General features: G+C 43.9%; 1 protein-coding gene across 1 annotated transcript in view; it reads left to right on the top strand.

Annotated features, from left to right (window-relative positions):
• The window catches only part of ctr9 (CTR9 homolog, Paf1/RNA polymerase II complex component), a 104949-nt gene that overhangs the window by 75476 nt on the left and 16302 nt on the right, over positions 1 to 13171 (top strand). The window contains exons 17-18 of the mRNA XM_073049955.1: positions 3204 to 3320; positions 10665 to 10810. Coding sequence (XP_072906056.1) covers positions 3204 to 3320; positions 10665 to 10810 — 263 coding nt within the window. The remainder of the gene's footprint in view (positions 1 to 3203; positions 3321 to 10664; positions 10811 to 13171) is intronic.

The following is a 13171-nucleotide window of genomic DNA, read 5'->3' as shown; positions in this document are numbered from 1 at the left end:
AGTGCTCCTGTGCAGAGGAACTGCTTTTGCCAATCTGAACTGACAGGGGTCTACAAGAACAGGCCCCCAGTCCTCGGGGTCGCATTACTGATGGCCGTTGGCGGGGTATCTTAATACGCTGGGCAGAGGATGGTGCTTGGAGAAGCTGTGCCAGAGGGGATGGTCGGAGGTTCGACGGACTCGGAGTCCGCTCAGGTCGCTTTCACTGTGTGCTGTGTCTGCGAGGCTGGGTCCGGCGGCGCTTTCATTGTGTGCTGCGTCTGCGTGGCTGAGTCGGGCGGCGCTGTGGAAGTCCATAGCGGGGGTATTGCCTTCTGCCGCCGGCGTGGAATGACGAGTCAATCGGGACCCTGAGAACTTGTGGAAACTATGGAGTGGTTTCTTTTGAACTTATAGTCTTTTAACATCTTTGGACTATTTTTACTGTGCCCATGCTCTGTTTTTTTTATCAATTATGCTATTGTTTGCACTGTTGAAACTATATGTTGTAATTATGTGGTTTTGTGCAGGTCTTGTAGCTTTAGTTTTTGGTCTTGTTTGTCTGGTGGATTTGGAGCTCCTTTCCGGGGAACAACGCTAAGATGGTAGCGCGATATTAATACGCAGCAGCCTCTCCGGACTCTGGATTGGGGATTGCCAAACGTTATGTGGATTTTCTGGTGTAGTCTGTTTTGTCATATGCTTTTGTGATATCATTCTGGAGGAACGTTGTCTCATTTTTTAACTGCATTGCATTTGTGGTTTCTAAATGACAATAAACTATATCTGAATCTGAATCTGAAGTGAGGAACTCCAGGATCCAATTGCACAACCGGATACTGAAGCCCAGGTCTTGGAGTTTACTGATTAGTTTTGAGGGGATGATGGTGTTAAATGCTGAGCTGTAATTGATAAAGTGCATGTTGATGGGTGCATCTTTGCTGTCCAGATGTTCCAGAGTTATGTGAAGGCGAATTATAGTGGATCCAAGTCACAACTCAGACAGGAGCTGATGTACTTCCACACCAGCCTCTCAAAACACTTCATCACTGGATGTAAGTGCCACTGGGCGATAATCATTTAGACAAGTTACCGCCAGTACGATTGAAGCCTGCTTGAAGCACGTGGGTATCACACACTGCCGGAGCGAAAGGTTGAAAATGTCCATGAATACACTAGAGAGTTGATCGGCATAGGTCTTCATTACTCGGCCAGGTATTTTGTTTGGACTGGATGCTTTCCTTGGATTCACTCTCTTGAAGTTAGCCTGAAATTCATCTTCAAATACTAAGACCAAAGGATCATCAGGAGACATGAGGGTGCACAATGGTTCCTCCCTGTTCTGGTGGTCAAAGAGAGCATAGAAGGCATTGAGCTCATCTGGAAGCGAGCTCTGCTGTCCACTATGTCACATGATTTAACTTTGTAGGTGGTTATGCCATTCAAACCCTGCCACAACTGTCGAGCATCCCTCGTTGACTCCAATCTTGTGCAGAATCTCCACTTCGCTTATGAGATGCCTTCCTGGAGATTATATCTGCACCTCCAGACTTGAATGCCTCTGATCTGGCTATCAGCAGATTCAGGATTTCATTGTTCATCCAGGGCTTCTGATTGGGAAAAGAACAGAATGATTTTGTAGGGACACACTCAATTTCAGTTTTAATAAAATCTGTAATGACACTGGTGTAGTCATCAGGTCCTCAGATGAGCTCTTGAACACGGCCCAGTCCCTTGACTCAAAGCAATCTGTAACCATTCCTCTGCCTCCCGTCTTGATCTCTGGAGCCTTGCTCTTTAGGTTCTGTCTGCATGCAGGTAGTAGGAGTTTAGCCAAGTGATCTGAACTGCCAAAATGTGGTCTTGGAAAGGAATGATGGGCATTATTAACATAGTTCAAACAGGCCTGTTTAAAGTTGCTGGCTATAATTTGAAATGCGCTGGGATGGGCTTTTTCTTGTTTACAGACATCATCAGTTTTGCAAGTTCTTGCTTATAATTGGCCACCAGTAAACTGTGGTCAGGATCGTGGATGAAAAGTCCTGAGGCAAATAGAATGGTCTACATTTAATTGTTGTTCAACGTCAGGGGAACAAAAAGTCAACATAACCCCAACATCTGTGTACCAATGACAAATGACTGAACAGCACATGCCACCATCTTTTTCCTTACCAGAGTTGACAGTTCGGTCTATTCTGAAAATCATAAAAACTTGCGCTCATATCATTGAATCCAGTGTTTCTGCAGTTAACTGTGTTTCAGTGCAACAAACAACTGAGATCTGCCTCTGCCTCGGCCTTGCCCTGAGATCATCTGTCTTATTTTCCAGTGACTGCACATTCGCCAACAAGATGCTAGGCAAAGGAGGCCTCATCCCCCTGCACTTCAGCCTGGTTTGAATTCCGCCTCTCCTGCCGCAATTTCAGCCATGGCATTGACTTTTAAAGGCACTGCACTTAACTGGCTTTTGCTCCACATTTAACCATCGATCATGAGATCTGAAGATCATTGATGTAATTTTGTAATCTGTTATTGAGAGGAAATTTACATGCTGCTGATTGCAATAAAAGTAGTTCAAAGTGGAGTATATTTAAGAGGAAAACTGGTACAATTTTCTGCAGCCCATAGAGAGTTGCTGATGTACACCTGCACCATCTTGATTGATTCACCACCCTCTGGCTAAAGAAGTTCCTCTCTCTATTCTAAAGGAACGTCCTTCTATTCTGAGGCTGTGCCCTCAGGTCCTAGACTCTCCCACTATTAGAAACATCTTCTCCACATCCACTCTACCTAGGCCTTTCAGTATTTGCTAGGTTTCAATGAGATTCTCCCACCCACCCCATTCTTCTAAACTCCAGGGAGTACAGGCCCAGAGCCATCAAATGCTCTTCATACATTAACCTTTCATTCCTGGGATAATTCTTGTGAACCTCCTCTGGATCCTCTCCAGAGCCAGCATATCCTTTCTTAGATAAGGCCAGTAAAGGTGAGTCACTCGAAAGGAAAGTGGCTGTGCGTCAGTGGACAGAATCCCAACAGTGGATGAGCTTTTCAAAATAGCCAGCACAAAAAAAACAACAAGAACTTATTATTTTCAATGCCTTTCACTGCCTTAGGACATCCCAAAGCCCTTTATCTTTCCATTATCATGCAGGTTAGGAGCCCAGGTCCTAGATGAGAGTTGTAGAGGAACTGTGAGTAATATGCTCTTTTGTTTTGGCCAGTATGAAAACTGCTTGAAGAAGTTTTACAAACACCAGAGTACAGAAGTACTGCTCTTCTTAGCAAGGGCTTACTTCAAGTGTGGCAAACTTCAAGACTGCAAACAGACTTTGCTGAAGGTAAGTCTTATTTGCCTAACGCGCACCATAAATAGAACTGTAGTCACATGGCTATGGTCATCTGCTGTTTGATAAATTTTCAGAAAAATATTAGAAACATCTGGGTGCATATATAGGGTATGAAACTGCCCAAAAAGTGCATTTGTTCCACACATAACACATGCCACCTTATCATGTTACCTTGTTTTTATAGAGTCATAGAAGAGCACAGCGTAGAAACAGGCTCTTCGGCCCATTCAGTCCGTGCCAAAGCACTTAAACTGTCTACTGCCATTGACCTGCACCAGAGCCATAGGCCTCCATACCCCTACCATCTATGTACCTGTCCAAACTTCTCTTATACTTTGGAAGCGAGCTTGCATGCGCCACTTGCACGAGCAGCACTCTCGCAACCCTCTGAGCATAAAGATATTTCCCATCATGTTTTTCTTAAACTTTTCACCTTTCACCTTTACTCGATGACCTCTGGTTGTATTCCCACCCATCCTCAGTGGAAAAAGCCTGCAGATGCTGGAAATCCAAGCAACACACACAAAATGCTGGAGGAACTCAGCAGGCCAGGCAGAATTTATGGAAAAAAAGTACAGTTGACATTTCAGGTCAAGACCCTTCATCAGGACTTGGAAAAAGAGATGAGAAGTCAGAGTAAGAAAGTGGGGTAAAGGGAGGAAAAACCCCTTGGGGGCAAGGGGGGTGAAATCAGGAGTTGGGGTAGGAGTAAAGTAAAGAACTATGAATTTGATTGGTGAAAGAGATACATTGCTGGAGAAGGCAGAATCTGATGGGAGAGGACAGAAGGCCAGCGAAGAAAGAAGGGGAGGAGCACCAGAGGGAGGTGATGGGCAGGAAGGAGATGAGATGAGAGGTGGAAATGGGAATGGGGAATGGTGAAGTAGGGAGCATCACCAGAAGTTCAAGAAATCAATGTTCATGCCATCAGGTTGGAGGTTACCCAGATGGAATACAAGGTGTTGCTCCTCACAACAGTAGAGGAGGCTGTGAACTGACATATCAGAATGGAAACGGGAAGTGGAATTAAAATGGAGATCCTGGTTTTTTTTCTGGCAGGCAGAGCTTATATGCTGAGCAAAGCAGTCTCCCAGTCTATGTCAAGTGTCACTTGTATACAGGAGGCCGCACTGGGAGCACAGGGTACAGTAAATGACCCCAACAGACTCACAGGTGAAGTGTCGCCTCACCTGGAAAGACTGTGTGGGACTCTGAATGGTAGTGAGGGAGGTGGTGTAGGCTTCCTCTTGTCCTCACCTACCACTCCACCACCCTCCACTTCCAGCACATAACTTTCTGTAACTTACACCATCTCCAGCAGGATCCCACCACCAAGCACATCTTTCCCTCCGACCCCCTACTTTCTGTTTTAGAAACATAAAAAATAAGTGCAAGAGTAGGCCATTTGGCCCTTCGAGCCTGCACCGCCATTCAGTATGATCATGGCTGATCATCCAACTCAGAACCTTGTACCTGCTTTCTCTCCATACCGCCTGATCCCTTTAGCCACAAGGGCCATATCTAACTTCCTCTTAAATATAGCCAATGAACCGGCCTCAACTGTTTCCTGTGGCAGAGAATTCCACAGGTTCACCACTGTCTGTGTGAAGAAGTTTTTCCTCATCTCGGTCCTAAAAGGCTTCCCCTTTACCCTTAAATTGTGACCCCTCGTTCTGGACTTCCCCAACGTCGGAAACAATCTTCCTGCATCTAGCCTGTCCAATCCCTTTAGAATTTTATACGTTTCAATAAGATCCCCCCCCTCAATCTTCTAAATTCCAGTGAGTATAAGCCTAGTCGATCCAGTCTTTCTTCATATGAAAGTCCTGCTATCCCAGGAATCAATCTGGTGAACCTTCTCTGTACTCCCTCTATGGCAAGAATGTCTTTCCTCAGATTAGGGGACCAAAACTGCACACAATATTCTAGGTGCGGTCTCACCAAGGCCTTGTACAACTGCAGTAGAACCTCCCTGCTCCTGTACTCAAATCCTTTTGCTATGAATGCCAACATACCATTTGCCTTTTTCACTGCCTGCTGTACCTGCATGCCCACCTTCAATGACTGGTGTACAATGACACCCAGGTTTCATTGCACCTCCCCTTTTCCTAATCGGCCACCGTTCAGATAATAGTCTGTTTTCCTGTTCTTGCAACCAAAGTGGATAACCTCACATTTATCCACATTAAATTGCATCTGCCATGAATTTGCCCACTCACTTAACCTATCCAAGTCACCCTGCATCCTCTTAGCATCCTCCTCACAGCTAACACCGCCGCCCAGCTTCGTGCCATCCGCAAACTTGGAGATGCTGCATTTAATTCCCTCGTCTAAATCATTAATATATATTGTAAACAACTGGGGTCCCAGCACTGAGCCTTGCGGTACCGCACTAGTCACTGCCTGCCATTCTGAAAAGGTCCCGTTTACTCCCACTCTTTGCTTCCTGTCTGCCAACCAATTCTCTATCCACATCAATACCATACCCCCAATACCATGTGCTTTAAGTTTGCACACTAATCTCCTGTGTGGGACCTTGTCAAAAGCCTTTTGAAAATCTAAAATTACCACATCCACTGGCTCTCCCCTGTCCACTCTACTAGTTACATCTTCAAAAAATTCTATAAGATTCGGCAGACATGATTTTCCTTTCACAAATCCATGCTGACTTTGTTGGATAATTTCACCTCTTTCCAAATGTGCTGTTATCATATCTTTGATAACCGACTCTAGCATTTTCCCCACCACCGATGTCAGACTAACCGGTCTATAATTCCCCGGTTTCTCTCTCCCTCCTTTTTTAAAAAGTGGGGTTACATTAGCTGCCCTCCAATCCTCAGGAACTAATCCAGAATCTAAGGAGTTTTGAAAAATTATCACTAATGCATCCACTATTTCTTGGGCTACTTCCTTAAGCACTCTGGGATGCAGACCATCTGGCCCTGGGGATTTATCTGCCTTTAATCCCTTCAATTTACCTAACACCACTTCCCTACTAACATGTATTTCCCTCAGTTCCTCCATCTCACTAGACCCTCGGTCCCTTACTATTTCTGGAAGATTATTTATGTCCTCCTTAGTAAAGACAGAACCAAAGTAGTTATTCAATTGGTCTGCCATGTCTTTGTTCCCTATGATCAATTCACCTGTTTCTGACTGTAAAAGACCTACATTTGTCTTGACCAATCTTTTTCTTTTCACGTATCTATAAAAGCTTTTACAGTCAGTTTTTATGTTCCCTGCCAGCTTTCTCTCATAATTTTTTTTCCCTTTCCTAATTAAGCCCTTTGTCCTCCTCTGCTGGTCTCTGAATTTCTCCCAGTCCTCAGGTGTGCCGCTTTTTTTTGCTAATTTATATGTTTCTTCTTTGGACTTGATACTATCTCTAATTTCCCTTGTCAGCCACGGGTGCACTACCTTCCCTGGTTTATTCTTTTGCCAAATTGGGATGAACAATTGTTGTAGTTCATCCATGCGATCTTTAAATGCTTGCCATTGCATATCCACCGTCAACCCTTTAAGTATCATTTGCCAGTCTATCTTAGCTAATTCACGTCTCATACCTTCAAAGTTACCCTTCTTTAAGTTCAGAACCTTTGTTTCTGAATTAACTATGTCACTCTCCATCTTAATGAAGAATTCCACCATATTATGGTCACTTTTACCCAAGGGGCCTCGCATGACAAGATTGCTAACTAACCCTTCCTCATTGCTCAATACCCAATCTAGAATGGCCTGCTCTCTAGTTGGTTCCTCGACATGTTGTTTCAGAAAATCATCCCACATACATTCCAAGAAATCCTCTTCCTCAGCACCCTTACCAATTTGGTTCACCCAATCTATATGTAGATTGAAGTCACCCATTATAACTACTGTTCCTTTATTGCACGCATTTCTAATTTCCTGTTTAATGCCACCCCCAACCTTACTACTACTGTTAGGTGGCCTGTACACAACTCCCACCAGCGTTTTCTGCCCCTTAGTGTTATGCAGCTCTACCCATATCGATTCCACATCCTCCGGGCTAATGTCCTTCCTTTTTATTGCGTTAATCTCCTCTCTAACCAGCAATGCTACCCCACCTCCTTTTCTTTCCTGTCTTTCCCTCCTGAATATTGAATATCCCTGGATGTTGAGCTCCCATCCTTGGTCACCCTGGAGCCATGTCTCTGTGATCCCAACTATATCATATTCATTAATAACTATCTGCACATTCAATTCATCCACCTTGTTACGAATGCTCCTCACATTGACACACAAAGCCTTCAGGCTTGTTTTTACAACACTCTTAGCCCTTATACAATTATGTTGAAAAGTGGCTCTTTTTGCTTTTTGCCCTGGATTTGCCTGCCTGCCACTTTTACTTTTCACCTTACTACTTTTTGCTTCTACCCTCATTTTACACCCCTCTGTCTCTCTGCACTTGTTCCCATCCCCCTGCCACATTAGTTTAAAGCCTCCTGAACAGCAGTAGCAAACGCTCCCCCTAGGACATTGGTTCCAGTCCAGCCCAGGTGCAGACCGTCCTGTTTATACCAGTCCCACCTCCCCCAGAACTGGTTCCAATGCCCCAGAAATTTGAATCCCTCCCCCTTGCACCATTTTTCAAGCCACGTATTCATCTGAAATATCCTCCTATTTCTACTCTGACTAGCACGTGGAACTGGTAGTAATCCAGAGATTATTACCTTTGTGGTCCTACTTTTTAGTTTATTTCCTAACTCCCTAAATTCACCTTGTAGGACCTCATCCCGTTTTTTACCTATATCGTTGGTACCTATGTGCACCACGACCACTGGCTGGTCACCCTCCCATTCCAGAATGTCCTGCAGCCGCTCAGAGACATCCTTGACCCTTGCACCAGGGAGGCAACATACCATCCTGGAGTCTCGTTTGCGGCCGCAGAAACTCCTATCTATTCCCCTTACAATCGAATCCCCTATCACTATAGCTCTCCCACTCCTTTTCCTTCCCTCCTGTGCCGCAGAGCCACCCATGGTGCAATGAACTCGGCTGCTGCTGCCTTCCCCTGATGAGACATCTCCCCCAACAGTATCCAAAACAGTATATCTGTTTAGGAGGGAGATGACCTCAGGGGACTCCTGCACTACCTACCTACTGCTACGCTGTCTAGTGGCCACCCCTTCCCTTTCTGCCTGTGTAGCCTTTACCTGCGGTGTGGCCAACTCACTGAACGTGCTATTCACGACTTTCTCAGCATCGCGGATGCTCCAGTATGAATCCAATCGCAGCTCCAGACGCTCAATGCGGTCTGCCAGAAGCTGCAAGGTTCTGAAAGGTTCGCTCCATATACAATTCCCTTTTACATTTGTCCCTCCCCACTGATTTACCTCCTGGCACTTACCCTTGCAAGCAGAACAAGTGCTACACCTGCCCCTACACCTCCTCCCTCAATACCATTCAGGCCCTAAACAGTCCTTCCAGGTGAGACGACACTTCACCTGTGAATCTTTTGTACCCAGTGCTCTTGGTACAGCCTCCTGTATATCAATGAGCCGCGGTGCAGATTGGGAGACCGCTTCACCGAGCACCTACACTGTGTCCACCAGAAAAAGCGGTATCTCCCAGTGGCCACCCATTTTAATTCCACTTCCCATTCCCTTTCCGACATGTCAGTCCATGAGCTTTTGGTAATGCCCCCCACCCTTCATTCTCCATTCCCATCTCCCCCTCTCACCTTACCTCCTTTCCTGCCTATCACCTGCCTCTAGTGCTCCTTCCCTTTTTCTTTCTTCCATGGCCTTCTGTCCTCTCTTGTCACATTCCCCCTTCTCCAGCCCTGTATCTCTTTCACCAATCAGCTTCACAGCTCTTTACTTCCTCCCCTCACCCCACTTTTTTAGTTTGACTCCTCATCTTATTTTCCAGTCTTGATGAAGGGTCTTGGCCAGAAACATTGACTGTACTCTTTTCCATAGATGCTGCCTGGCTTGCTGAGTTATGTGTGCTGCTGCTCTCAATCTTCTACGTTCCAAAGAATAAAGTCCTAACTTGTTCAATCTTTCCTTATAACTTAGGTCCTCCAGACCCAGCAACATAATCTGTACTCTTTCAATCTTATTTATGTCTTTCCTGTAGGTTTGTGACCAAAACTGCACACAATAATCCAAATTAGGTCTCACCAATGTCTTATACAATGAATATAGCTTAGACTATATTATTCAGTTTCTTCCTCAATAAGTACAATATCTCCTTGGTTTATTTTTGTATATAATAATACACCAATTCTGTGTAATAAAATTTATTATCTATAAATAAGCAATATATATCAAGAACCTGAGATGAAGAGTCCTTGAAAGTGAGTCCATAAGTTGTGGGAACAGTTCAGTGTTGGGGTGAGTGAAGTTATCGCACTTGGTCTGTAACTTGACTAGTTTCAGTCTTAATGCTATTCTCCTTAACTTCTCGGGTGTATGTTTGATTTGTCATAGTCAACTCTGATTATGCACTTTTTTTGTAGTTCCCTGTAGCTCACAACTTTTGTTGGTGCATATTTAGAATCAGAGTTATACAGCACAGAAAAGGTCATCCCCACTTTTTCTTACCAACCAACAGAAAATACTGGAGGAACTCACCAGGTCAGGCAGCATGTATGGAGAAGAATAAGGAGTCAGCATTTCAGGTGAGACCCTTCATCAGCCCTCTTGAAGGGTCTCGGCCCAAAGCATTGACTGTTTACTCTTTTCTATGATGCAGCCTGGCCTGCTGAGTTCCTCCAGCATTTTATGTTGGTTCCTTTTTATAATACTGGTTTTGACAAGTTAATTTCTCTCTCTTGGGTGTGCAAAAGTTGACTAAGGAGCAGCATTCTCACTGTGACGTATAAAAACAATTAGGAAATGAATAGGTACTATACCTGGAATGTTTCTGATCTAAACACATACATACCATAACTGCATACCCTCAGTTAAAATGAAAATACTTGCATGTTTAGCAGAGATTGTCTCCAGTGAAGGAAGTATGTAGTTTCTCCGTGGAAGGAGAAAAGTTCAAAGTAAATTTATGATCAAAGTACATATGTCACCATATACTACCCAGAGATTCATTTCTTGCAAGCATTCACAGTAAGTATGAAGAAATACTACAGAATCAGTGAAAAATTATACACAAAAACGGGCAAACAACCAGTGTGCTAAGTAATAACGGATTGTGAAAGTATTAAAAAAGAAAAAAACAAAAAAGGTAAAAGTTAATAATAACTTATTACATAAAATAATAATAAGTAATAAATAATATTAAGAACATGAGTTGTGGGATCTTTGAAAATGAGTCCATAGGTTGTGGAATCAGTTCACGAATGGTTTGTGTTCACAGGCCAGACATGCGTCCCCTAATGATACGGTGCTCATGTTTAACATGGCCCTAGTGTTACAAAGACTAGCTACATCAGTCTTGCGAGATGAGAAGAGCAACCTGAAGGCCGTGTTGAACGCAGTCAAAGAGCTGGAACTTGCCCATCGGTAAGATGTGAATTAAAAACATGGTCTCGGGGAAAAGGGACCATAAGATGTCCTTGGTATGTAGAGTAAAAGAGATTCCTAAGAGATTCTATAAATATGTTAAAAGCAAAAGGATGCCTAGAGAAAGATTGGGTTCCCTTAAGGATTAGAATGGTTTGTTGGTGGAGTCATGGGAGATATATGAGGTCTGAAATCAGTGAAGCTAGGGCATTTAGGGTAAAGGGCAATGATATCCCGAAACAGATCAGTATCACCAAAGAGGAAGTATTGGCGGACGGGGTCATAAAGATGGAGAAGAGAGATTAGCTTCATTTGTCACATGTACGTCAAACCATACAGTGAAATATGTCATTGGTATCAAATCAAATCAGTGAGAATTGTGCTGGGCAGCCCGCAAGTGTTATGCATCTGGCACCAACATGGCACGTCCATAACTCACTAACCCTAAATGTACTGAATATCTTTGAAACTTGGGAAGAAATCAGAGTACGCAGAGGAAGCTCTTGTGTTGTTGGGGAGAATGTACAATCTCCTTACAGACAGTGGTGGGAATTGAACCCCTATCTTACACAGTTATGCTAAATACTGTGCTACCATACCACCATAAGCGTAGCCTAGACTGTTTTGGATGCAAAGCAAAAGGTTGCCTGGGCAGGGCAGAGAGTTTTCTATCTTAGCCATGGGTGATGCAGCAGAAGGTTGAAGGGTGGTTAATGTTGTCACCTTATTTAAGGGCTGCAAGGACCTGCCAAGTAATAACTGGTCAATGAGCATAACATAATTAGTGGGAAGTTACTGAGGGGATTCTGAGACAAGATCTATCTGTATTTGGAAACGCAGGCTAACTAAAGATGTTCATCTTGGCTGAGGGGATGGGGGAAGAAATAATGAGTGTAGGAAATCCTGTTTCACAACTTTGTTAAGAGTTTTTTTTCCAAGAGGATTGATAATGGGAATGGTAGACATGGTCTGCATGGTCTTCAACAAGGTGTAGATGTGGTCTACATGGACTTTAGCAAGGTGTGGTAGACATGGTCGACATGGACCCAGCATGGTAGACTAGTCAGAAAGGCAAGATCTCATGGAATGCAGGGCGAGTTGGCCAATTGGATACAAACAAAATATTCTGCAGCTGCTGAAAATCCAGAGTAACACTCACAAAATGCTGGAGGAACTCAGCAAGTCAAGCAGCATCTATGGAAAAGAGTAAGCAGCTGACGTTTCAGGCCGAGACCCCTCATCAGGTCTGAAAAGGAAGGGGCAGAAACCAGAGTAAGAAGGTGGGGGCAAAAGGACAAACTAGCAGGTGATTAATGAGATCAAGTGAGGAAGAAGATAGCAATGAAGTAAGCTGGGAGGTAATACATGGAAGCAAAGGACTGAAGAAAGATGATATGAGAGCAGAAAGGACCATGGGAAGAAGGGAAGGAAGAGGCCACCAGGGGGAGATGATAGGCAGGTGAGGTGAAGGGGGGGAGAAGAGGTAAGATAAATGGGGAGGCAGAGTGGGAAATGGAAGAAGAGAGAGGGGGGAGAAATTATTAGAAGTTGGAGAAATCAATATTCATGCCATCAAGATTGCGGCTACTTAGATGGAATATGAGGTATTGCTCCTTTATCCTAAGAGTGGTTCATCTTGGCAGTAGATGTGCCATCAGATTGGAGGCTACCAATTGGATACCAAATTGTGTTGGTGGAGTGAGTCAGAGAGTGGAAATAGATAATAAATTTTCAGATCAGAAGCCTGTTCCCAGTGCTGTATCACTAGATCTTGTGATTTAATGATTTGTTTGAGAATGTAGTTAGTTTAATGAGTAAGTTTGTTGATGGAACTAAAATTAGTGGTGATGGTGGACAACAAAGAAGTATGCCTATGGTTTCAAAATGATCTAGATCAGGGGTGTCAAACTCATTTTAGGTCACGGGCCGGATTGAGCAAAATGCAGCTTCGTGCGGGCCGGATCAGTCAGTCGCGTGCGAACGCTGCTTTCGTTACCTCCGTTTTTTCAGCCTGCTCTCATGTGTTTCAGTCTCTGTTATAACTACAAAGTGTTTCACTGTACAAATTCCGTTTCTTATGAAGAAGACTGCCGAATAAACACTAAAAACCCTGAAAACCTGGTACCTGAATAAACTCAGCATTAGCCATATCATACGCCATAGGCGCTTCGATTACTGGGTCCAGCTTTAATAGTAATTAGATATTATCTCGCGGGCCAAAGATAATTCCATCGCGGGCCGGATTTGGCCCACGGGCCTTGAATTTGACATATATGATCTAGATCAACTGGGTAAGTGAGTGAAGAAATAACAAATCTGATGTAACTGACAAATACAAAGTGATGCATTTTGGGAAGTTAA

The sequence above is a fragment of the Hemitrygon akajei genome, chromosome 6 (genome assembly GCF_048418815.1).
Source record: "Hemitrygon akajei chromosome 6, sHemAka1.3, whole genome shotgun sequence".
NCBI classification, from domain to species: Eukaryota; Metazoa; Chordata; class Chondrichthyes; order Myliobatiformes; family Dasyatidae; genus Hemitrygon; species Hemitrygon akajei.
The sequence above is the reverse complement of the archived record's forward strand: the minus strand, read 5'-3'. Positions and strand labels throughout refer to the sequence as shown.